The 26806-nt window shown below is 38.5% G+C and overlaps 1 protein-coding gene across 1 annotated transcript in view; it reads left to right on the top strand.

Moving 5' to 3' along the window:
• Window positions 1–18407, top strand: part of LOC124154914 (prosaposin receptor GPR37-like) — a 139873-nt gene extending 121466 nt beyond the window's left edge. The window contains exons 2-3 of the mRNA XM_046528686.1: window positions 14141–14387; window positions 18393–18407. Coding sequence (XP_046384642.1) covers window positions 14141–14387; window positions 18393–18407 — 262 coding nt within the window. The remainder of the gene's footprint in view (window positions 1–14140; window positions 14388–18392) is intronic.
• Window positions 18408–26806: the final 8399 nt, after the last annotated feature.

Below are 26806 nucleotides of genomic sequence, written 5' to 3'. Positions count from 1 at the left end.
GAGGGTTGTATCTACATTATACTCACATAGAAATTGGTAATTCGTACGGTTCGAAATGTAGGTATTTACCAAAACTAAAAGCGAGTTAAAAATCACAGACATTCGATTTTTTGTCCTATCTTGAGTAAGAAGTGTGTCTCAGTGCAGCCCACAGAAAATATCGATTTCATCAAATCTTTATGACTTGACTATAAACGTAAAATTTAAAGCGCACATTTTTGTTGCATAAAGTATTTTATGATTTAAATCTTCACGACTTATTGCGTCACGCAATTCAGGAAAAAACCTCAATCACAAAGCCATCAAGGCCGTTATAATTTTCCCTATGTCTGACTAAACCCACCTTATGTTCTCTACAATGTATCGACGGTAATCCAGGATGACCATCTCAAACATAATCTACTCTTCTGAAACGTAATTATAGGCATGATTACGTATTATAGTTTAATTGACGTCTGGAGGTATTTCATATCATTCTTGATGAGGAAAACAACCCTTCTAACGCATGAAACCTCGTGAGCGATATATAAATAAGTATCTGTGAAAAAGGCGACGTTTTGTTCTTATTATGAAGTTTATTCAATAGTTCTGAGATTTTTTCCATGCAGATCATTTCTGCATTCTTCCATCGATTACTATTTTAGTTATTATTACTATCTTAAAAGCTATTGAATTTCGAAGTATTCTTCATTTTTTCAATTTTTTTACTTTGCTAAGGGCTGTTCTCAATCTCCTATTATTTAATAGTTGCTCAGTTTTCATTCAAACACCATGTAATGTGAGATATTTTTGAATACCAATTTGTCTCCTGAGGATATTATTTGGAAAGAACGAATACATTTTTTTAGGAAGGAATAATTACATTTAAAATTTAACTAAACTTATTTCAAAAGCAGTGGATGAAATAAACTGATTCATATTACATAATTCATTACGTGATTCATACGAGGAGCGTGTTTACGGTTCTCTCAGTTCATTTTGTCTCTCCCAGTAAAAGAAGATTAGTTTGAAACAGGGTAATTGGTTAATTATACTTTTGGTAAAGCAGTACTTGAAACAAGAATTTTTTTCGCAGTACGCGTACGGATGCAAAGTTATATCCTCCAAGGATGAAAGTCGGCATGATTATTCTATGGCTGATTTCGTATTTAGTGTATATACTTTTGGTGATTACGAAATCGTTCCCAATTGGTGTCTGCATCGTGCTTCATCATCCGAAGTGGGTGCATTTACCGGAGGTTGCGTCTCCATACTACGAATTATACCATCGGCTGGATTGGGATCAGCAGTAATATCGTGCGGCGGACAAACAGGGAATACGTAATGTTCCAGGAATCGGATGTGCACACGGTGTGTATGCTGGCTGTGGTGGCCAGCGTCCCGGATTTGAATCTAGCGGGGGTCATTACTATCATCCCCTGCACTGCGTGGAATTAGCCATCGTTGACTCTGGCCCGTTGTCTTGGAGCTTGGGTCTAGAGAGTAGGCGATGTTCTGGATCCAAATGTTATCTGCCTCTCCTCTTTGAGTCTGTTATATATGTACTTGTACTTATATATCAAATTGATCGCGTAATTTCTAACGCCCACGAATATTTTAAAATCGGATTCTCCAATTGGTCAATAGTCGTGCTGTCAGCCACCGAACATATAAACGTCTTTGCACAAGTTATGATGGAGATGGAGCAATCTGAAATACACGGGAAAATAAGCTATCATTAACACTGTTGAATATATTCCATCAGGTTGGTACCTAAATTCACTTTCTTGTTATTTTAGGACTGCCTGCCTTAATTCATTTTAGTTATCATGTAATCTACCGAATTGATAGCAGATGGTTTATCTCGGAAATACACCTATTATGTGAAGATACATTTGAAAAAGGAAATTTACTCTGAAGTGTGACTAATACAAAATACACTTCCATTTCATTACAATAAAAGGGTGAATTTAAGGAGGAGATTTGTAATTATTTGCATATAAATATTGCATTTACTGGTATTTTCATAGTTAGTCCTAGTATTATGTATTAGTACTAGTATGACTCGCAATCAGATAATCTATTGAAGCTGATAGAAGATATCTTGTAGCGTAATTTTTATTGATTAAATTGAAAATTATACGAGTAGACAACTCTTTTCATTCAAATTTTACTGTCAAATTGAATTTCTTTCACTTAAATCAACCATTTTTAATTCAATTGTTAATGGTTATCATTTCATACAGGAATTTTCCTTGCAGCGTATCTTTATAAATTCAACATTATTCTTCGCAAGTGCGAAAACTCAATTGCAAATATTGAAAAAAAAAAAGCTGTCGCTCTGCGTTCATTGCTGCGTTTCAGACATTTTTTTAAGCGCCGATAGAAGAGCTTGCGCAATATGGAATAAATCCAGTTTGCAAAGAATGATCTGGGAATCTCTGTGGTCCTCTTGTTTACGTCAATATGCATTTTCACTTTTTTCTATGTCGTTGTTCATTTAGTTTTTTTCCGAGATATTTGTAATTTCTTAGCGATGAAACGCTGATGCTGATTGCTGAATATGCTGAATCAATTTGATGATATTGACTTTCGATAACATAATAACATAATAACAACTCTTACATAATTCGCAAGATTTGATTAGGGATCCAATAAGGACTATTGTCGTCTTAAGGACTCGTTATTTATCCGTAATGTTGTATTCCCATAATGGTATGACCAATATTATTAAGATCATCCATCGTAATTTTAAGGGTGAAATATACTTTATTAATTGGTCGATATTTTTTTAGGAGTACGGGAGATCTACGTGTTTTAACTAATTTAAATGAATGAAGTTGTTGTATTCTACAGTTTTATTTACACTGTAGAATAACTTCAGCGTCTTCGTATGATTATGAATGGAAAAAATGCCGATTATGAAAAGAAATATTGAAACAAATTCGAATATCGACCACCAAGCAAAAGTCTAGTTTTCACGAGAATGGAGTTCTGATCAGTCATTTTTCATTCGTGTTAATTAAACTCAAACGCTGCTGTGCTCGTAAAATTCAAATGTGTTATCGTGAATGCAGTTGATTAGCAGTGAAGTAGGTCCGATTGGTTCAGATTGTTTATGGTTTAAAAGTCAAATATTTATATCCGGGTGTTCATGTAAGAGCAATCAATTTGTTCTCTTTAGCCTGGGAGTTGGCCAAGAGCTTCAACTTTGTGAGATAAATTTTATCGCCTAGGTTGGCACGTCCATTCTACAGTTTTATTTACACTGTAGAATAACTTCAGCGTCTTCGTATGATTATGTGGCACGTCCAGTGCAAACGACGTTCATACTCCGTGTAAGATATTTCGAGCGACTTATTGAGATAATCGGGCCGCATTCTATAAAAAGTGTGTCCGCTTTATTGCCAATACTATGGAATTATAACCAGAAATTTTTCTCCTAGTCTGTTCAAAATGTTTGTTCCACGGAAATAATTCTCTCTTGCACGGAGTATAGTCTCATTGTCAAGGTTATTTCTCAGGAATAGCTCTGTTTATGACTTTATCCACGAGTGAAGTCGCGGAGATAAAATTTGCAGGTTAACAACGATATACTTTGACATAATAACCATACTGTTCTGCGCAAGAAATCAAAGTTTTGTGAGCTCAATCTCGTTTCGATCGTATTCGAGGTTTATGTCTTCAACTGCAGAGTTGCTATACCTCAATCGTTTTTCAGTACAGGTCAACTCGTGTCGGTTTTTGATGTCGTTAGGATTTCATTCTGGATTGAGCTAAGCTAACCAGTTTTTCTTTATTGGTTCTTTGCGGAGTCAGCTGTTCGTGCCAGCTCAGGACCTATTATATGCCTTCGCGATACATGGAATCTTTCTTGTATCACTTCGCAGCATCGCGTAAAATGATATTAACTTGATTTTTATTTTTTTCTGCAAGGTTATCCAAGTTACAGATGGTATCACTCGATAAAAGTTTTAACTTAACATGCCGCACTTCGTTCCATGTGTGTGACAGTTCGATGATAAAGTCATGGCAAGTTGTTCCAAATCCTGACTATTGCTTGGTGGTATCACACTACACCCACTTTTATGCACTCGTGTATAAGTAGTGTTTTGCGTGACGTCATATAGTGAATGAGGCTGGGAAATTTGATGAGCACTTACTCCTTGAGGTAGTAAAGAGGCAGCGTAATCGCTCCATTGCTGACTGTGACGGAGGTTAAAGAAGTGTCGTGTGTATATACAGCTCTATATCTTGATAGGAAGCGGTTTACGGGAAAGTTTAACATTTTATTTTGTTGTACCTCAAGTGCCAATGGTGATAATAAAGGCTATAGCGGGATAAGATGGTAAAATCTGCACTAGGCTGGATTCTAATTTGGGATTATGCACTCGAAAGTAAATATTTAGAAACCCCTTTAGCGAAGTTTTTAGATGCCTAAGTGGTCCCACGGTCCTTCTATCGTAAAAAACGTGTTTTTTCGAAAAACATTTTTCCTGAGCGATTCTTTGCTTTAAAAAATCTGAAAAAATTCATGAAAGTATACTTTTATGTTTAAATTCACCCTGATTTTTTTCATACTTTTTGGGTCAAAATTGAGTTTATAAAAATATTTCAATTTTTTCATGAATTTTTAGGTTATGTTAGTAATATTTGGCAAACTTTTAAAAAATCATTTTTTGTGTAATTTTTATTGTTCTTTTGAATGGCCGTGTTAGATTTGCCATTTTTACTCCGGAAAATCCTCAAAATTTGAAAAAACCCATTTTTTGGTGTTTTTCCCCATACTTTTTAGCAGATAAACTCTACCGCATGTCAATTAATAACGATTTTTTAATTATATTTTCGTTTTTTAACATGGTGGGATCAGGTTTGCCGTTTGAGCTTTAAAGAAAATATAGCCCTGCGTCTTAGTGAGCTCCCTGAATACATGCTACACGGTACACAACTGCTATGTAAAATCTCTAAAATGATAAAAGGGAAAATATTAAAAATTAAAAATTAACTATGCTTAATTAGCATCATTTTATTCAATTTTGAAATTTTATCGAATTCGTATTACAATTGTGGTAGAAGCCGCATACTTCAACAGCTAGTCAATGCGTATTATCGCATTTTAAAGGGGGACTTGGAGTCTTTGTAAAGGTTATTTTGTTAAGATTATTTGAATGTGTTTGGGAGGATAATACAGAACTATTGGGGAATTGATGAGATATATTTTTGTAATGGCACGCTGGGATATTGTTTAATTATGTGCGCGGGATTGTTGCGAGGAGTGTGCAGTTTGGCCGAGGGAAATGTATTGTTGACAGTCGGTCGTCACTCGAGAAATGAACTGATCGGTGGTATTTTCGGTGACACTGACACATAAATAGTAAGACCTACAAATGTTATGTCGAATACAAGCCTGATTCTTGATTCAGTATATATTAATTGCAAAATAATTAAATTTGATTTCATCCAACATAGTTAAAACAAACAGTTTTATTCCGAAGCTTCCACGGCATAGCAGGTATACTTACAGACAACTCAATTCATGCTCAACTCCCTAAGTACTAATTTCTCACCTCTTGCCTCACGTACAGTTCCACCACTCACAGTTATGACTCGCCGTATTCAGTACACTCGCGCGCACCGAAAATACCACCGATCAGTTCATTTCTCGAGTGACGACCGACTGTCAACAATACATTTCCCTCGGACTCCCAATCAGATGGTGATCAATAGCTCTTGAAAGTTAACCTGTGCTTTTAGTTTCGATCATTTTAACTGGACAGGCAATATTTCAAGTAATAGAAATAATCAAATAAATTTATTGGTGAAATATACGTGTTAATAGTAACAATTCACATACTTAAATTGCTTTTGAAAAACTTTTTGTAGAGCGAAAATCGAGCCATCATAATTTTGACTTTTTGAAACACAGCGAAAACTATTCCATCCAGTCTCCTTTATTTTTACCACAAATACCATATAATTATCTAAATACATTGGAGATGAATTTATCGCATCACTATAACGTTATGTAAAAAGTCTATAAATAGGTTAAAGTAACATGAAATATTTTGCTAATTCGGAGAAAATCTTCCTGTGGCTCAGAGCCCTAGACTTCCAAATCCAGAAAGAAATAATCTCATCTCTCAACATGAAACTCTGATTGTGCTCCGAACCCAACAAAAATAATTTCGTATCGTAATTTCTATTGATTTAAATGTGGGTTGAATTTTTTCTCAATGCCAATCATTTATAAAATCAATGATATCGACGTTATCAATCGGCGACTCTAATACTTGCGGAACTCGGAGGGCTATTTTCCTATTTAGACAGTGCTAAATCAATATGGAAAATTAAACTCATCATAATTTTATTGATTTGAATGCAAGGCCTGTACTTATGCCAATAAAAATTAGGCTGCACGATAGGATTTATCTGTCGCTGAAAATGTGATTTTTTGAATATAATTTTTAACACTTGATTCATTGGTGAAACACTAGCGGTGTAAAAAGGTGGTGTATAAAAGAAGGGGGACTTAAGTGGTTTCCTAATATGTTATTGCCTAAATCGAAAGGTTATTTCTACTGGACAACGTATTTGACGCTTTTAAATTTTTTAATGACAATATCTATTTTTCGCGATTAAATGCAAAGTGAAAAATGTCAAGCGCGCGGAAACGCGACGGCTAAGTATGAATGCTGGGAAAAGCGCGTGTGACGTTATTCTCGTTCCGGCTTCCGCTGTGTGAGGCCACCTTGGTTCGACGCTATGAGCGCCGCTACGATGCAGGCTGCTAGCAGGTAGCGCTTGGCTTAAATAAGGATTATTAAAACCCTATCAAACGAAGAAAACTTTCCGACCTTAGCCAGTTTTAATAGGTGATTATTATGAGATGTTTCCCTGAGCTCCGTGCCTCATGCATGCATTGGTAATCTCAGACGATGTAAAACTGCTGACTACTCATATAGCATCTAGGTCCCTGTGACGTCACGTGGAGTGGCATCGCATGGGCACCAATCTGGCCTTTTTCAAACGAGGTTAAAATTGACCATTGACATTCGTCTAAACTGGGATTTCTAAATCGTCTAAACTAATTTTTTTATTATGAATACAGTAATGGTGGGTAGCGAATCGCAATCAATGTCTTTCATTTGTTTTGATGAAGGAAACTACCTTATTGTTAAAGCTAGCTGAGAATTGCGGCTATTTGGGACCGCGGGCTTCAGTCTCCCTAGTTTTGAAAGAAATTGTCTCAGCTATTATCGCTATAATTTCGGGTTGTGACACTTTTGCGGCGACATTAGGGACGTAACGATGCAACTTTTTTCCCCATTCCCCCGACCATCTCTTCAACGTGTCTCGTGGTATTTCATAAGGGTCTGGAAAAAGGACGCCCCGCCGCTAACGACCTTTTAAAACGCGAATCAAGAGCGTCCTGCCGGGAGGATTCCCGCGTTGCCATCGCCGCAAACTTTGCCGCAGGGACATGAAGGGAGGGAAGGGCCAGTCGAAATGGGGTGCGAAAGACACTCACGACTCGAGGGAAAAAACAATTCTTTCGAAAGTGAAATAATTTCACTCTACAATCTCGAATTCCATCCGGCCGGAACATTGCGGATTTCCATATTTTTCGGGGTCCTTCAGTCTTCCAACGGGAGAGAGTTGCAAAAAGGCCATTAACGTAAGTCGGGACACTCTGGGCAACGTGCGTCTGCTTTGTAACCACTCCGACCGCGCCCTCGAGAGGCCTGAGAACGTGACAAAATTAACGTGACGCTTCATATCGTGAGGGTTTGATGGGGCTCCGCTCCGATATATTGTCAAACAAATGTAAATAGTTTTAATACTTAAGTGTGCAGCCTTTTTCCGAACGACCCGGCCTGTCTCTTCGACAAAATTGGAACTACCTCGTCAATTCACAATAAAGACTTCCCATTTTCATTCCCTCAAAAATTCCTCCTCTATTCCTTCCCCTCCTATTCACTAACGAGGAACTTAACATCCTCTCCACGCCCAATATTCCCTTCATCTGAACGCTCTGTCTCTTACGTATCTCATCTAGTTTAGTTACCGCTCTATTGTTAAAGATGCTAGTCTGCAGCAACTTCAATGAATGCGTAACAGCATTGAGTAGCAGGATTTCAGTGCTTTCTCTCACATTTTATGGGTTTTATGTTTTCGATTAGGGTATGTACAGTGTTTTTGATTATCCACAGAGAATTGAGATAGGTCAAAAATCTGAGGTATTTACGGGTTTACTGATTTTGCGTATAGGTGTAATATGGCCCTATTTCCACACAGTTGGAAACTGAGAGTAAGATAAAGAATGGTTGAAAATTTCGAGAATATATGGCAGTAGAACATGTGTGGCCTTGTGAACGAACATCATTGAAATTTGGTCGTACCCTAGGGGGTTCGATTTGGTGAGCTTCAGGTGCTTCAAAGCACATTCTGGGGTGATGTATCGAAAGAAGAAATTTTTAGCATCGAATGGGACAGAAAAATCGACAGATTTTAAGCGGATATTGGCTCGGCGCCTCCACTGGTGGGCAAGGAATTGAAAAATTGGTTTATTTGATATAAAGGAATATGGCTAGGCAGTACATTTGAACACTTTCGTACCAGCCCCAGATTCCTTAGTTCACGCCATGCTATCTGTTGATTTCTAACTTTCGAAAATTTTGAGCTAAAATACTGGCGTTTAGCTTCCGAAATGCGAGCTTTAAGCAAGTTCCGTGAGACCTTGTATAATTGAAAATCTGTAAGCGTTCTTGAGCGAAGGTATGTAAGGCGGAGGCGATTGCGTTCTTGAATTTGTCGACGAATTTCTTCATTGCACCAAGGAGCATGAGTACGTTTGGGATAGCACGATACCAAAGGAGCAGTGAGATTGATACACTTTAGCATATGAGAGTTTAAATAGTTTACTCTAAGATCAATACACTTTGAATCCAAAACAACACTCCAGTCCAAGGTCGCCGATATATTCTGAAAGTTGAGTACATCGAAGTTTTTAAGCCTAAGAAATTGGAAAGGCTCAGGTGGAGTAGAGTGATATTTGAAGCGATAGGTGATTTGAATGAGATCATGGTCTGACAAGAAAGGAAAAGGTATATGGGAATAGGCTACTACCTTTTCTGGGTCATCGACAATACATAAATCAAGTAAAGTGTGGCTGGACGAAGTTTGATGTGTTGCAGTGAAAGTGATAATGTGTAGATTATTACTAAAGGTAAATTTTTGAATATATTGGCTATCATGATTATCTTTTAGTAAATCAGAATTGAAGTCACATACTATGACTACATTTTTAAAAGTGGGGAAGAAGCGGAGAAAGTCGTTCTCAAATACAGGCATAAATCCAACTTTTGGGGGGCGATATATATTACACTTAGCATTAGTTTTTGTGAACCTAGTCCAGTGATTTCGACAATCAAGTATTCAGGTTGAAAACAATACACTGCAGGAGAGGAGGCTAAAACTGAAACATGAAAATCGTGATGAATAAATACACCAACGCCTCCCCCTATTTTACCAGGCGATCGTGCCTCAACAGATGGTAATTTGGGAGAGACACAAATTCCTCAGGGATTTTCGGGTTCAGCCATGTTTCCGTGAGGCATATAATATCGTAAGAAGCATTGCAAAAATGAATGCGAAATTCATCAATATGACTAAATAAACATTGGCAGTCCACAAGGCAAACACTGATTTATTTCCGAGACCTGTCGACTTTAGGGAGTGACAGGGGGGCCTGATGTTAATAGAGTTTGTTTAGATCTTCTTTCACAACGATGGAAAGCCGCTCGCTACTGTCGTTGGCACGGGCGAACACACGTCCATTTCGTACCCATAGCTAACGGATTTTTCCTTCTTTCTTCAAGTCGCGAGCAGCTGCGTATAGCCATCTATTTTGTGGGGATAATGACTCATTGACGTAGATGCGGAGGTGATTCGGGCTCAACCCTGTATTTAAGTCCCCTAGTATAAGGCTGGGTTTCCTCTTCTTGGCTTGAATGAGCCCTGAGGCAACACGGGAGCTTACGAAACGAACGACCATTGTCGGCGTGTTCCGGGCCTGGGACGAGTGCGTTTGGGGTTTAGGTCGAATGCGGTAGGAGTAATCAATTTGGCTGGTCTCGATCGTAACTCCTAAAGGTGCCCCTACTTTGCAGATAAGTTCATCGGTGATCTCACTGTCTGAGAAAGGGATTCCACGAATCTCAATTGTGTTACGCAGTCGTTCCTGTTCCACACGACTGAGGCGGAATTCTACATCTGCGAGTTTCTTCTTCAGGCATTCGGTGTCACTCGTTAAAAGAGATAAAGTTTCGGTCATTTTGGATAAGGAGGAGCTTATTTCACCGATAGCCTGGCTATAGTTACCAACTGTATCTTCCAGATTACTTATGGAAGCCTTAATTGATACCTGGTCTTCACGAATCTCTTTCACCACTGCGAGCAACTCCTGCAAGGATCCACTGCAATCACTTGGGGACACACTGGCACAGGGTTTTATTGGAGTGTCGTCGCCGCGTGTTGATCAAGCTGTGGACAAACACTTTTCACAATTCCAAGACTTCTGTCGCTCCGCGACCACATTTGTTTCCTCTGTCGAGAGTGACAAACACTGTGAATGTGAAACATCATTGCATTTGGCACATGTTAAGGTTGTTTGACCACGCTTAACGACTTGAACGCAGATTGCACAGGAGGGCATTTTGAGCGAGCGAGAGCAGAACAACCGATCCGCACAACACGAGAGCTGAGGACTGAAAGGTATGTAAGTGGTGTGACTTCCCAACAAGCATGCATCGCGCAGTGCAACTCAGGGCTAAATAACATATACACTTAAATGGAAAGGAAACATTTGCTAATGGTTTGTGATTTAGTCCTTGCATGCAAGTTTTGTATCAATGTAAGGGTTTAGCGCGAAGTAGTGAAGGGCAAGAATAATCAAATTTGATTATATGAAAGTAATGACGTGAAAATGTAGAAATCACCAAAGAAATAAAAATTAAGAGAGAGAAAATGGTTTTACGTCAGCTTCGGTTTATACGCGTAAAACAGCAGATTGAAGCGTTTGTAGCGTTCGTCGCAAAGTTCACCGCATTGAAAAAAGAAAATTAGCATTAAAAAGGATCGTAATGCATTAATTTATGCAATACCGAAGTGAGATAAACGATTCTGTATAACGGGAGGGAAATTACAAAATGTTTGAAGAAATTGGAAACCGAAAAGACTTTCTGGGGGAATGGGATTGTTTGTGACGCGTCACCTCTGTCAAAATTAAAAAAGAGAATGTGGGAAAAATACATTGCTTTGATTAAAACGATAACTCGCTGTTTTTCCGGTGGGAGATGGACGTCGACATTTTTTAATCGGATGTTATGATCCTCCCCGGAGATCAACAAATTGCGAAATAATTGTCATCCTCAGAGCCCTTGGCGGTCGACGATTAATTCGACGTCGTGTTGTGTGAAATTACCCCAGAAATAAAGGCCCTTGCGATGAAATTTCAGTCTCTGGCAGCCATTGCGAATTCATGTTTATAAAATTCGTTTATAAAAGCAATTAAGGTGATAATGCTGGGATTGGGTTTTGCTGCCTTTTTTATATTTCAGGTGGGAGGGGTGGGCGGAGGGTGTGAAGAGTGAGGGCTGGAGGGGGAAGATAACGAAATGTTGCGGATGACTGGGTTCCAAGTATTGCTGATTCTTAATCCGGTATCTCTATTGTAGTTGTTCTTGTTCTTCTTTATTTCTATGGCCTCGCGGATGAGTCGGGTTTTAAAATGTTTTATCCTCGCGATGACTCTTGATTTCTCGAAGTCGATCTCATGTCCGGTGGCTTCGTGCTCCGCTACGGCTGACTTTGAAGAGTGACCCAGTCGAATGGCCCGCTTGTGTTCTTCTATCCGAGTTTTGACTGTTCGTCCCGTTTCCCCGATGTATTTCTTCTCGCACGATCGGCAGGGGATTTCATACACTCCTTCAATTTGAAGTGTCGTCCTATCCTAAAAAGTGACCAGCAGTCGGTCGCGAAACGTCGGGGCAATCTCCATTGATATCAAGGTGGTTGGCACGAGTAGAAGTATATATTATTTTCATGGACATTTCAATATAGCTTATTCTAATTGTACTCCATCGCCTGACGTGGGCGCATAAATAGGCCTCGCGTGTTGCATACCCAGTTGCTAAGTGTTTGTCAATACTCGGGTTTACACAGGCTGTAACGACAGTAGTTGTGTAAACATGTAGTAAAAATATTAGTTGGCAGTGTAATATACGAGGCGTAGTGCAGTGAATAAAGTTCTTAAGAGTGAAACGTGCCAAATCTCTTTCATTAATGCTGCAATATATTTTGACAAAAAGCTGATTTAGTGTTCGTTGCATCAACCGCTTGAATCATGCTAAAAGTTAAATATCAGCCCGTCAACGTTTTTATTTTTGAGCTCTGAGTAACTGAATTTATCCGAAGTCAAATAAATGCAGTTACAGGAAAATGGTGCCACAGTTGTTCTGGCTGTAAAAAGGTTTGCTGGAAGGCTGGATGGAAAAATAACTGGAAAAAGTGTTGAATGAAAAATATAAGGATTGAGTTATCCACATTCTGTGAGCCGAAATATTTCACTTTCTCCCTTCTATAAATGCCATCAATGACGACGGAGCATTTTTTAAATTCCGAATCTGAAAAGTAATTGTTTTGAATCACTCAGTTGCGGACATGCCTTTTCTTTTGAGGGCAATCATTTTTTTGGCCCTCTGCTGTTGAGTGAAAAACGCGATATGCTTTGTCCACTTGGGTCCAACATTATAGAATCGGCTCCGTAGTGAAGTCCATCACATTGTGTTTGATCGTTATCACACCAGATGGCGGGACTATTGCTCTGTAGGGGTTTTTATGACGAACTCTTGGATATTTTCCCCACATTGAGAGAATGTGTATGCTGTTCTAGGAAATGGATGTACGCTCAGCTTTAGTTACTCTAGTTACTACTAGGCTTCAGTACCATATAGGTTTAGTATTCAGTTATTTAAACTTGCTGATGCGTTCATGGGTGGAACACTATTCAAAGAGAAAGTCGAGGAACACTGACGTAATTTATCTCAATAATTTCCATTCAACATGTAAGAATTAATTAATAAATTCATAATTTTAGTCGTTTATTTACGTAATCCGCGCTATTTCAACCTATTTATTAAAGGAACCACGATAGCAAAAGAACCTCTTAAAATTTTTACGAAATTTCGAAACCAAAATAGGAGAATTAAGGTTGTAGGTAAGTAGAGAAATATCAGGTCATTAAAAAATGTTACAGGTAAACCCAAACTACTAAAACCAATCGAGTAGCCAGAAATTTTATTCGGGGGAGTCCAAGCCCAAGGGTTAATTTTTTGAAAAACAGAGTACCAAGTAAAGGGTTCTCAACAGCCTTTTTCGACGGAAAGCCTGGAGCACAATGTATTCAATACACAAATTGCAAGCGTTGGGCTCATCAGACATGTGTTAACAATGAAATCCGCGTACTATTTTACAAGTGCAATAACTGTGCTGATCCTTCGTATCTGGACAGTCACAAAAGTTAACTGGTTTGTATTAGCACGCTATAAATCCTAATAATTTAAAGCTTTCCTTTTGGTTCACTAAAATGGTTACATATATTGAAATATATTTCTTGATAACTTTTAGTTTTATTTTGATTTCCTACAATCATACTAGTTTAGCTTATCAAAAAATACATGGGCCAACGTGCCCCAGCCACTGGGCCAACTTACCCCGATGTAGGGGCAGATTGGCCCACCTATCATATGCCCAGTATTTATTTATTTTTTAAAAATTTATAGCTTATATATTCAATTTTAACTATTGCCATCCAGATTCAGAAAGACTGTTATATAATTTAGCAATAATTTCATAAAGTTAAATATGTATAAATAATTAATATATAAAAATAAAAAAATCGGGCCAACGTGCCCCGGTCTCCCGTAAGTGTGCTGTTATATTTCGGGGTGGTCCGGACCCCCCCTCGCTACGCCACTAACTACAACTGCCCGTGAAATAATCTGGCCCTCGTTCAAACTGGGTGAAATTAATCCATGCCCGTAACTTTAGGTGGTGTGTGTCCTGCTAGTGCTAATGCCATTTTCTTTGTATCATTATCTAGATACGAGTGGTTCCTGATCGCTCTGCACGCCGTCGTGTTCGCCGTGGGTCTAGTGGGCAACGCGCTGGTCTGTGCCGCCGTGCGTCGCAACCACTCCATGCGAACCGTCACCAACTACTTCATCGTCAACTTGGCCGTGGCGGACTTCATGGTGATCCTCTTCTGTCTGCCGCCAACCGTCGCCTGGGACGTCACCGAGACGTGGTTCATGGGAACGGCGCTCTGCAAGGTCGTCCTCTACTTCCAGGTAAAAAAATCGCCATCTCCGATTAATTACAATTACTGCTACCGCTCCTGAACACAGACCCTATTAAATACAATTTAGTACTTTGCTTAGCACCTGTTGCGTTCCTTAAGATCATAACTAATTAATTTACGCTCATGAATTGATTTACTATCGTAGGATGTATTTGCGTGAAGCATTCAGTGTAGCATAAAACTTCAGGAAGATTAATAAATTGCAGAGTTTGATTTTAGTGTTTACCATGTGCTGCGAGTAAGGCATTAAAAGTTTACAGGTTAAAGCCTGAATCATAAAAGTATATTTTATGATCGAGCGATAGCTTCAGGGATCCCTCCAATGATGGAGGAAAAACGAGCTCATTTTCCGCGATGTCTTCAGGGATGGGAATTCCATCCCTTTTTTCATCCCACGGCACATCTTTTTTTTCCCGTCGCTGGTACCATCTGTCTTTCAGCCAATCAGAACGTACGGCCGCGAACAGCGATTGAAACGTTGCCTGGCTTTGCCTGGCTTTTAATGAAAATGGACGTTATGAATACAGAAATTGACGTTACGGGACTCGAACCCGTGGTCTTCACTTTTGCAGGCGAGAACTTGACCCCACCGCTACTGAGGCCGGCGAAGGGGAAAGTATATCATTTCAGTGCCGTTGAATCGTATTTCAGTAGTCATGAAATCGGGGTGAAATAACTACAACATGTCTTTTGTAATGCAGTGAATAAGAAGTATTGTTTGAGATGCTTTTTAGTCTCGCGTTTTCTACAGATCTCAACGTAATACCTTAACATAGAAACGTCCCTCAAACTGTAATCGGTACGTAATTTAAAAAAATGCCTATTAAAACTTAATTAATAGTATCAATTAGTTGTGGGGATTAAAATATGTCGTTATTGAAAAAATTTTAATAATTTGAATATATGTTCCATTGAAAACAGATGAATCAAATGGTTTGAATCCTACATTTTAACCTGCAAGCAGAAAATTTATCTTTTTCCTTTGAAAATTTACTCATTCACAAAATGGAGTGCACCAGGTGCCTTTAGATTGGAAACATCTACACATTATGTGCCTTTGAAAAAAATCTTTTCTATCTTTGCCGAATAAAAGGCAACTCGATGTTAGTAGGCTGGGTTCCACGCGAATGGAGGTCGACTAGCTTGCCCTGAAAAGGAAATTACAAGAAAAGGTAAACAGATCGCCGACGCATGACGCTAACCACTAAATTTGACCGCATAAAAAATGCGTTTTTTTAACAATGGAGGGTCGGAATAAAACACTCGCTCAGTCACAAAGAGTTTTTTTTCCATTGAGTGAAAATGCGTTTCGGGGAAGATTAAAAGGACCATTCATAAATCACCGACCTGAATAAATTCGAGTAAACAAGGCATTTTTTGATGCAGTCTTTTTCCGCAGTTGTTTGAATTCTTTACTTCCAGCTGCGCCGTGAAATGAACTTCTCTTCCTATGATTAAAGTTATATTTTGTCAAGTATTATGATAGAATAGACAGGGTAAGGTGAATATAATGTAAAAATGTGCCAAATGTTTTTAATTTTCTAGCCAAAATTTGTATAAAACTAGCGTTATTTTGTATTCCATCAAAGTTTTAGGAAAATCTTTGATGGAATACAAAAGCATACAAAAATTTGATGCAATTAATCTTCTCTAACCGATAGCTGCTTCTTGGACAAATTAAGTTCCAAGACTTTTCATTTTTAAAATGTGAAAATTTTCTCTACTCAATCATAGTTATTTTGGTAGATATATTTTTCACCATTAAAATTAACAGCACAAAAGAACACGTAGTTTAAGTATTTCCTAAATAGAGATGAATATTTATACATTTTTAACGCTGCTTAGAAGAAACATTGGGTATTAATGGGTTTATAACAAAAGTACTTCAACACAAGTACTGGAAGTGATCGAAACAGGCCAATTCAGGTGAAAGCGTTTTATTTTTAAAATCTTACTTCGTGACTTTTGTTTTCAAATTTTCACCTTTTGCTAGGGGCCTTTACCCTGTGAAAGAGATATAATAAGTGAAAGGACAATAAAGCTCTTGTTAGGGTTGGAATCTAATCCCAATCAATATTTGTATTACAGGATTAATGAATTTATCAATGTTAATGGGAATCGCTTCTGGTTCTCATCAAGATCCAAATAGGCCAATGACCGATTTCATGCCATACCTCCCTTATTTATTTGGTGCATGTGTGTTTTAAAGGTGGAATTTTAAGGAATCCTATCATAAAACTTTGGGAAAAATTAAATGTTCAGCAAAACTTTTCATAATTTTGAAACAATATTCGGCAACATTATGGCATTTTTACCTCATAAATAGACTAAAAGGAAGCACCATTGAAGCGTGCAATGGATTATAATTCATTAGTATAAATTATATTATGCCCCTCGATATGCCTTACGGTGATCAAATTTTAGACCTGCTTTTTCCACGTTATGCTCGATAAAAGGGTATAGAAAATTCCTGCATCGCACCTGGGTCAATTAGATGCATTACCTATTCAACGGGATTTATTATCAGTAAACATAAAATTAATTATATTAAAAAAAAGCAACCATAAAATGGTCTAAACTAATTTGTCCAGGTATTTTAAATATTTTCAGATTTGTCCATTATTAATTAACATATTATTATACTTTTTACTTACCATATTAATATACGAACAAAATAAATATAAAAATTTATTTGATAGAAATATTATTCAGAGGAGTTTCCAATGTATGCATAACATATTTATATCCGATTCCAAGACAATTAGGTTCAGAAAAATGAAAATACCATAAAAATTACGAATAAATCCAAAAAAATATGAAAAAGTAGTTAGATAAAAATTAAAGGCCATTCCTAGAAACGACGGCGAATACTACATCGTACTGAATGTAATAGAGCAGCGAGAGGTAATTCGGAACGCCTTGGCCGTTCTCGGATGATTCTGGGCGCATTTGAAAATGGGTCGGAGCAGGACGCACGGGTGCGTCCTCCGCTCAGGACAATAGTTTGCGCAGGACGCACCGGTGCGTCCACCGCAGCGAAAGTGTTAAATGCACTGAGAAGTGTGGCAAACACTACACAACAGCGCTACAAATATGAAAATAAATTCTTATTCTTGCCAGTATTTTTAGGCATATTCTATAGCAAATCATTGCTCTAACCCAGCGGTTCCCAAACTTTTTCTTTCCGCGACCCATTTTAGCTCATTCTTTTTAGCCGCGACCCCCTAAAAATGGTCGTCCAAGTTTAAGTACGTTGTTCACCATATTATTAGTATCTCGCGACCCCTTTCCGAACGGCCTACGACCCCCTTGGGGGTCGCGACCCCCACTTTGGGAACCGCTGCTCTAACCTATTCATGGATGAGTTTTTAATTGTCATAGGCTGAAATGTCAGTGAAATTTTATCGATCGATCAGGTGTACAAAAATTCTGCGTCATATCCCACATTTCAGCCCTGGGTATTCAAAATCCTCTCCAGTTTTCTTAATCTTTTCCAGCTTCTAAATCCTTTCCATGTCTCCAATATTCCTCGTAAAACTTCTACCACTTCACTGAGTGCGTCACTTTGAAAACTGCGAGTATTTGTGTTACATTATTAAACTCAATCTAATTTGAATGTAGCCTTTCTCCACTGGGTTTTCCGTGCATCGTGTTGTGATTTCAAATCACTCCAGTCGCATTAGTGTATTTGAACTCACCTCTGAATGCGATAAACGATCTTCTGAATCAATTGGTGAGTTGGTAATATTCTCGTGTCTACATTTTCATCGCTCAATGAAATCTCCTCATTGTTTAATGTCTCTGATCGACCTATATTTACGGATCCATCTAATAACACGGAAGTCAAATAATTTGATAAATAAATAAGTGGAATAAATAGAGGAAACATTTCGCTCCAAATATTCCTGGTAAAACCGGTGGCACTTGTTAGTTGGACGAAAAATATTAGTCCCATTTAAAAATCCAATGTGCTCCCTGCCAATATATTTTGTAGGCTGTGGCAGCTTAGTGGATTATAACTATTGCAAGAGTATTCGATTCCATAAAAGTATCGAAATTACTGGCGATCTGTTTATTAAAAAAAATGATCTACCTAAAACAGTGGACCAGGCATTTTTGTACCATAAGCCGATTTTTCATATGATTTTTAATGTTATTTTACATTTTTTATGCTGATTTATAATAGTAAAATTGGTGCATCTTGTATTTTTAAGATAATGTGTAGATAGCATTGATACATTTAATCACTTAGATAAGTGAATGTTCAATTATTATCTAGCTCTTACCCTTAAAAAGTATCGGAAAATCTCGCTATTTTGTGTGTAAAAATAATCCTTTATGGTGAAACGTACCATTTTGGTCGTAAAAAACGGCATTCAAGTAGGGAAAAAAACAAAGCTGTTAGTGCCGTATACCATGAGTTCTTTGAAATACGCACAGGTCGCTCACAACACAATCTCTCGACAAGCATTAGGAAATTTCTGTGCCTGAAAGATACCATAGGCCTTTCAAAATTGCTGAATGTTTAATACGATGTCTGAAATGATATGCTCTGTAAGATGTATCAAATGTGAAAAACAGCGGTAGAAATACTTGAAACAAGTACAGTTTGGTCAATTCAAATTATCATCAGATGTTCTCATCTCTGAAGATGATATAAAATCGAGCAGATAATAAGATTAAGGTTATGCGTTTATGTCTCTTCCTTATAAATATCTCGAAACGTTTCTCCAACGCTCTCATTACGCCTTGGTAGAGCTCAGGTGTTTTTCTCAAGGGGAATATTCCCCTATAGAATAAACCCAATGGTTTTTTGTGTTTCTTATGGAGTTTTGTTATTTTTAACGCTCTTTGGTGACCAACGCAAATATCATTCAAATTCTATTCTCAATGAAGCTGAACCTGTGGTAGCATTATGTTGTCAGTGTATATGTAGTTTTGGAATCGCAGCAATTTGAATATCTTATTTTAACGAGGTAAAATTATGGGACTGAATACGTTTTTCTCGGGTTTCCACCCGGGTGAGAGCGTCCATTTTCTCCAACGTTTCGATGTTAGACCTTCCATCCTATCCATATCTGTATCACCTGCCCGATCTGTCCCATTCTCTGATGACGTATCAAACAGCAAAAAGTTGGAGAAAATGGCCACTCTCACGCGGCAGGAAACCCGAGAAAACATAAGTAGGTCTACTCGTCGGGGAAGCACTAGATCTCGTATTTATTTAAACTATGGTAGTTAAAAATAGAGTTTTCTTCATAGCAATGGTTGGAAATGGATATCTGCTGACGGAAAATGTAATCAGGGGATTGTAATGACATACGTATCCGAGAGTTTATGAAAGGAGATCCATTTCTCACCGGACTAAGTGCTTTGTCGCATACACGGGAGTAGCAGCTGGATCTTTCCCCAATTTCGAGATATTCGGGAGGAACAAATGCGTGGGTCTGGTTCGCTTTCGCTTCGAGCGTGTTGGAAGTTTGAATGGAATCGAGTCGTCCTGGAATCATGAAAGGAAGCAACAATGATATTGGATACGAGAGCGAGCTAACCGTTGGACGAACGGCCACAATGAAACCATTGTTGGCAATTCCCGTGCTCTTTTTATCATTCGTTGGCAACATCTCGACAATGACTCTCACCTCTCCATATTTCTAATGACATGCGTGCCTTTCTTTCTCTCTGCCCTTTCTATTATTCTCTTCCACCCTTTCCTTTTCCCTTAGGTTTTCCCCTGGTGTCTTTCATCTGAACTAATAATAGAGTCCTCTTTCTACTCCTTGGTTGTCTGTTTTATCACTTTCTCTGTACTTCTGGTTTCCACCGCTTCCTCAAAATACTCAAATAATCCATTACCCCTTCAATGGGGAACATGCACAATTTTTTCAAAGTACTAGAATAAGAAGTTCCCTATCTCAAATGTACTCACCGAAAATTTCGCGGATGAATAATGTTTTTCAGCTGAGTTATAAGTTTTTGAAAATTAATCTTCATCGGCTGCTTGAAAACACGACGTCATCGGAGCGTGACGTCACGGCACGGAATCCACAGATGACAGACTGAGGCAGTGGATAGAAAATCGGTGAATGCAGGGGCTCAAACGCAAATATGGCGAAAATAATTGCTGTTTTAACGTCAAACAGCAGATTAGGAATATGTTGGGTTGCCAAGGCGTTATTGAAACAAATGAAGGGGATTGTTTGGTGAGATTTGTAAGCAATCACTATTTTTCAGAAAATCAGCCGCCATATGGAAGTCGACCAAAAGTAAACTGTCGTATTGTGCTTTCTTAAATCCCTATTAAGTCAACTTGTCCTTTGAGGAACTACTAAAAAGCTTGTTGATGATTTTTACTTCGATATATTGCAATCAAGAGTCTGCCCTTGTGCTCTCTTAGCGAAGTGAATGGTGTACCTTGCGATGACGTCAGAGGGCGTTTCAGGTCACGTGACATCAAACGATATTCTATCACTTTTAATAAGCTTTTAATGGCGTTTGTGGAGGGCTAGGAGAGTTTTGGCTTACATATTTGGACTCGTGAGAAAATTATCTATTCTGTGGGACTTATTAGCGTGGTGAACAAATTTCATGCATGTTCCCCATTGTACAAATGTGATGTTATTAATTGATAAAAACTAAATGATGGCTCTCTGAGCTCAAACGCATCGTTTGCATTAACATAATTCTGGAAAAGAGCAATTTTTTTAATACTTCAAACTCCTCTCTATCACGTATTAGTCGGTTGAATTTATTTCTGCCTTTTTTGTGGCATGTTGTCGATTGTCAGCGAATCCTTTCTTTATAGAAATTCATCTCACGTTTGGTAATAAAGCAAAGCGAGATATTATTATAAGCTCTGCCGCTATTCAGTGGCATACTATTAATTTATAACCGTGAAATTATATGGAAAACACAAGTTAGTAAGCACTATTCGAGAAGGGTATACTTTTTCTGGGTATGTGTAACTCCTCTCGAAACTTTCTCTTGCAATCCTCGAGTCTCTATGCAGGATGAACAGATTACTATTTATTCCGTAGTCAATACGCCTTCTATTGTGCTATCGCCACTCATCTTTCCTTGCCCTCAAATTATCCCGTAGCTTAAAGACTGGAATGACGCCAGGTTTAAACCCGTTGACGCCTAGTGGTACCATAGTGTACCAGCTGGTAGCGCAATACTAAACGTATGTACATTTATTGTTATCTACCGTTATTTGTTTGGGTTTTTTAGAGGCTTAAAATGATGTGCACGTATATAATTAGATTATTCCAATAAAATTCATATTTTAAAGCTATATTTAGCGCATATGGAACCGTTTGAAAATTGAAATTTTTTAACTAGTCCATCAATAATGCTGTAGTCATGGGTCACACATTATTCTGAAAAACACTTCCTGCAGCTAAAATACCTCGGGGAATACTAATTTTAGTTTTTGGACTTTGATGTACAACGTTGTGCGAATAGTTTTATTTAAAATAAGAACTGTAAAGAATTTGCTGTGTTTTGAATCCTGATGTTAATGTTGTTATAATCTCTAAAGTTAAGCACTGGAAAAATTATCTGTCAATGATCACAATACATGATCCTGTATTAGAGTTATTCTTTCAGTGTGGGCGTGGAAAAGGGCTCTGATCATAATCAGCATTTTGCATCGATTATTTTGCATACTCATTCCATTGAAGTATATTTGGAAATCCTCGAATTTGGAATAATTTGTCTATGTGTTGGACAAGCTTTCTTAAATAATAATCACTCTATGTATTCATTTTCTAGTATTATTATTCCCAAGAGCAATAATAAGGACAACTTTGAGATTAATTCTGCTCGGGTTTACAGCTAGCTAAGGTCTACCATGCAAGGTCTACTATTGACTCGTCCACTGAAGCACGTTCGTCAAGACAAATGCGTGGGATTGCAGTAGAGATAATATTCCCGAGGCTTTTTTTGAGTTATGTTTCTCTTTGAACACATAAAGCAACCTCGTCTAGATGAAAAGATGAAGCATCATTCATCGGCTCCTTTCATGCGAAAAAATGGAACCGTAACGACCCTCTAACAAGCTTAGAGAAGAGGATAAAGAGTGTAATTCACTTAGCCTGCACATATCCGTTTGCCTGCTGCTGGAGCACGCACTTGGGAATGCCAATTTCCCTTTTTTATGTACACCGAGAATGAAATTCGTCATGAAAAAATATTTTGTTTACCCGGGAGAGCAAACGAATAATCCAGGCATTCTCCTTGGGAGAAGAGAGCTTGGTGGTGCAGCTAGTGGCATGCCTCACCGGCAACTGGGAGACCCGGCTTCGTATCCCGGATAAGTTAACTACGACTAACCCATTATAGAATGAGAACTGCACATTGAAACTTTAAATCAATGAATACAAAGGTGTTTTAAATGTTCGCACAAGAAAATTACATTTTAACTGGACTGTAATGGAGATAAAAATTTCAAAGCAAACGAATTAGAAAGATCATAACTGCTTGTTCTTCTAAATTATCCATTTTTAAGGATTGGCATCTAAATATTAATAAGTGGTTTCAATTATATTTTCCAATCATTAAAAATTGCAACAATAAATAATTCTTCTCGTTATCAAGGCTACACGCTCATATTTTTTTTTGCGTCAAGTACTCCACAGGAATAGAACAAATTCACTGCTTGATACGGACCTGCTTCGTTGAAAAAAACAACGAGTGACACGAAAACGTGCGGCAATACGTCCGAAAGCCTTCGTCCGTCACTTTGGTGCGCCGATGAACAAACAGAATGCCAATGGATACGATAACGAACGAGGAGCAAGTGATAACGAGTTGTAATGGCCTATGGCTGAAATGGGAGGCAATTACTTCGGCTTGATTAGGGCCAGCGCTCGCGTCAAAATAGGAATTCTGAGCACGGATAACACGCGTGCACGCACCTAACTGAAATGGAGGGCGAAAATCCGTCAATTTGTTTACTGATCCGTCCGAACTAATGATGATTCCATGGCAACGTCGCATGGCGCGAATAATACGAGATTATGCATTTAGGTTCCTTAACTAGAAAGGATTAGTTCGGAAACGAATGATAACGTACATTAACATGGACACAAAAGAATATAATTAGGTACTACACTAGCAGGAATACAAATGGACCAATCCAACCAATACTTGGATGGATCACTTCCGGTAAAACAGTCATCATTTATCTCATCAAACAAAACATTTATCACGATTCATTACTGTAATCATGATTCGTAAATACTTGGAATATCAAATTTACATTAAATTTGGCATGTGAAAATCATGATTCGTAAATACTTGGAATATAATATTTACATTAAATTTGGCATGTGAAACCGGTTTGTAAAAGCCTGAATACGAACCAAGTTCTACCTGATTGGCGATAAGGTGGGCATTAGACTCAGCCAGGCTTGGTGGTGTGATTGATAGCATACCTGACTGGCGATGGGGGAGTCCCGGTTCGAATCCTAACTAGACCATATGATTTTTTAATAGCGTAAGGTATTTTGAGGAGGCAACCGACAGCTGAGGTTCAATAGGGTAGTTTCCTTCATCAAAGAAAATGAAAGGCATTGATTGCGATTCGTTACCCAACATTATTGTATTCATAATAAACCAATTATTTAGTTTTAGAAATACCGGTTTAGAGGAATGGCAATGGTCAATTTTAACCTCATTTGAAAAAGGCCAGATTGGCGCCCATGCGATTCCACTCTGCGTGACGTCACAGGGACCTCGTTTCTATTCGAGTAGATAGGAGTTTTACATCGTCTGGGATTACCAATGCATGCATAAGTCACAGAGCTCAGGGAAACATCTCTTAATAATCACTTATTAAAATTGGTCGGAAAAAAATTAGAAAAAATAAGGTCGGAAAGTTTCCTTCGTTTGATAAGGTAGTAATAATCCATATTTAAGCCAAGCAGGGTACTCAGCTACTTGCTAGCAGCCTGCGTCATATCAGCGCCCAAGCCTCGCCTCAAGGTCACCTCACAGGGCGGCGGCGGGAACCAGAAATACGTCACACGGACTTTTTCCCATCATTCCTACTTAGCCGTCGCTTTTTCGCGCGCTTGAAGATTTTCACTTTTCATTTAATCGCGAAAAATAGATATCGTCATTTAACAATCTAAAAGCGTGAAATACGTACTCCAGGAGTAATAATCTTTCGATTTAGGCAATAAAAAAATAATAGGAAACCACCATATTGCGTCATGAAGAAAAAATTGGGAAGGAAGGGAGAGAGAAAACTTTCTATGGCACTAACCTGATCTTAATGGACGGCGCAAAGGCTAACACGGCCTAACGTCCTATTCGACGGACGGAATGTTGCACTTGAGGTACCCTCCGCACAAAATTCAAGCGGGGTGCAAACATAGGCCCACCAAGGATGAAATTCCCCAAGAAAAAATCATTTGGCTTAGCCGGGACACGAAACGGGACGTCTTGAATGCCGATTAGGTGTACTCGCCAGTAAAACCACCAAGCCATCTTCTTTTAAGGCGAATGCCAGAGTTTACCGAACAAGTTTACCAGAAAATCACTCAAGAAAGGACTGGGCCGTTTCTGAGAATTCTCTGCTCCCACCAGGATTTGAACCCAGGTCTACGGTATAGGAAGCCAACACTCTAGCCACCACAGAAGCCCGATGCTCTTTTTGGCATGGCGAATTTAAACCGCTCCGACACATGGGCGTACCCTGCGAGGGGAAGGGGGGGCAGCTGCCTCCCGCCCCTTGAAGCAAATATCGCAAAAGCCTTTAAGCAAAATCAGTGCTGAATTGAAATAATAGTATTCAACAAATTTTATTTAAGCCCACGAAAAATGATATATGTTAGTATAAGATAGGTAACTAAAATAAAACTATTTTTTCAAATGTCACAACTTGGCTTGCCCCACCCCCCAGACCATGGCTTGCCCCCCCCTAGTTATGATCTTGGGTACACCCTTGCTGCGAAATAACTTATTACCTGTGCGCGTTACTTCGTGCTAAGTTATATGCTTCATGCTGTGATTTAATTCATCATCATGCAGATTTCGGGGAATATATAGACTAGACCTTGGTCTTTAACATAATGAAAGTACTGTTCTACTTCCTCACTTCTTTATTGCAACTGACGCCACAGATTTCGGCACTTAATACCACTTTCAATGTGCTGAAACTTGGGTCGGTAGAAATAAAGAAGTGTGGGAATAAATAATATATAGACATGATGGCCTGATGAAGACAATCGTTGAAGGACAGGTGGAAAGGAAGAAGGGCAAGCGACGGCCCCAAATGAGTTACATAGGACAAAGGGTTATAAAGGATGTAAGAGAGTAGAAATACATTGCCATGAAAAGGCTTACAACTGGGAGAGAGGAATGGAGAGCTGCGTCAAACCAATCTTAGGATGATGACGATGGAAGTAAATAAGTGCTTTCATAATGCTAAATACCAAAGATTACCGCCTAATTACGCCGGAAACTCTGTATTTTAAATCTTAGTCGATGATTTTAATGTTGTAAATACGAGAATTTTAACTTGCCTTTTTCGCGGATGAACATTCTTAATTCTTTTTTTGTGTATTTTTAAGAGAAGTTATTTAGTTTTAATATAATTAATCAGTGGTGAAAAAAGACCGGTCAAGCGGTCGTAGCGTGTATTTTATTGGTTAAAATATAGCTTCAAAGAAGGGAGGGAGAGCCTAAGCGAGGTATTAAAATTAGCTTGGGATAGTCATAATAGGAGGGCTGCATTATACAGTGTAATCTTAGAATTATAAAAGCATAATTAGCAATATAAAGTACGAACGAATGGTTTGACTCACAAAAACCACCCATTGGGTATCTGCTAAGCCCGCTTCGGTTACTAGACGATTCATTATCTGTCAGAGGAGGCCTTTACAGGGCAGTACATTGCGTGCGTTGTTTTGTTACTTTGTACGCGGTTCAACAAAAAGATCCTTTGTCACCTTCTTTCAGACCCCTTGTCTTTTGAGTCAAAGTTGACCGCTACGATACACACTACAGGCGGTCACCGTTCACGACCCATTCTCCAGCGAATGAGCCGACTTCAGTGATTACCGATTCTCTTTGCACATCCTTAATTGTAGACCACGAGAGAAGGACCTTCTTCAAATACCTGCTTCACCGTCTCACAGTCTCACTGCTGCGAGTCAAAAGATTCGATTCTGTTTTCAGCTCACGCATGGCGTGCAGTTCTTAGTATTTGCCATCACATGCGAAGTCGTTACTGTCTATAAAAAGAAACAAGACAACCGAGTATGAGGCACTCTTATCGTCTAAATGAAGAAATAAACTTGATATGAACAAAAAGCATTCGAAAGAGAATTTATTTATATTTATATCAGTTTTCAACGAACCGTTGGTTTTGAAGTCAGTGGAGATGTGCGTTGTTTACAG

Source organism: Ischnura elegans, chromosome 3, assembly GCF_921293095.1.
Source record: "Ischnura elegans chromosome 3, ioIscEleg1.1, whole genome shotgun sequence".
In the NCBI taxonomy this organism is placed as follows: Eukaryota; Metazoa; Arthropoda; class Insecta; order Odonata; family Coenagrionidae; genus Ischnura; species Ischnura elegans.
This window is presented reverse-complemented; position numbering and strand designations above follow the sequence as displayed.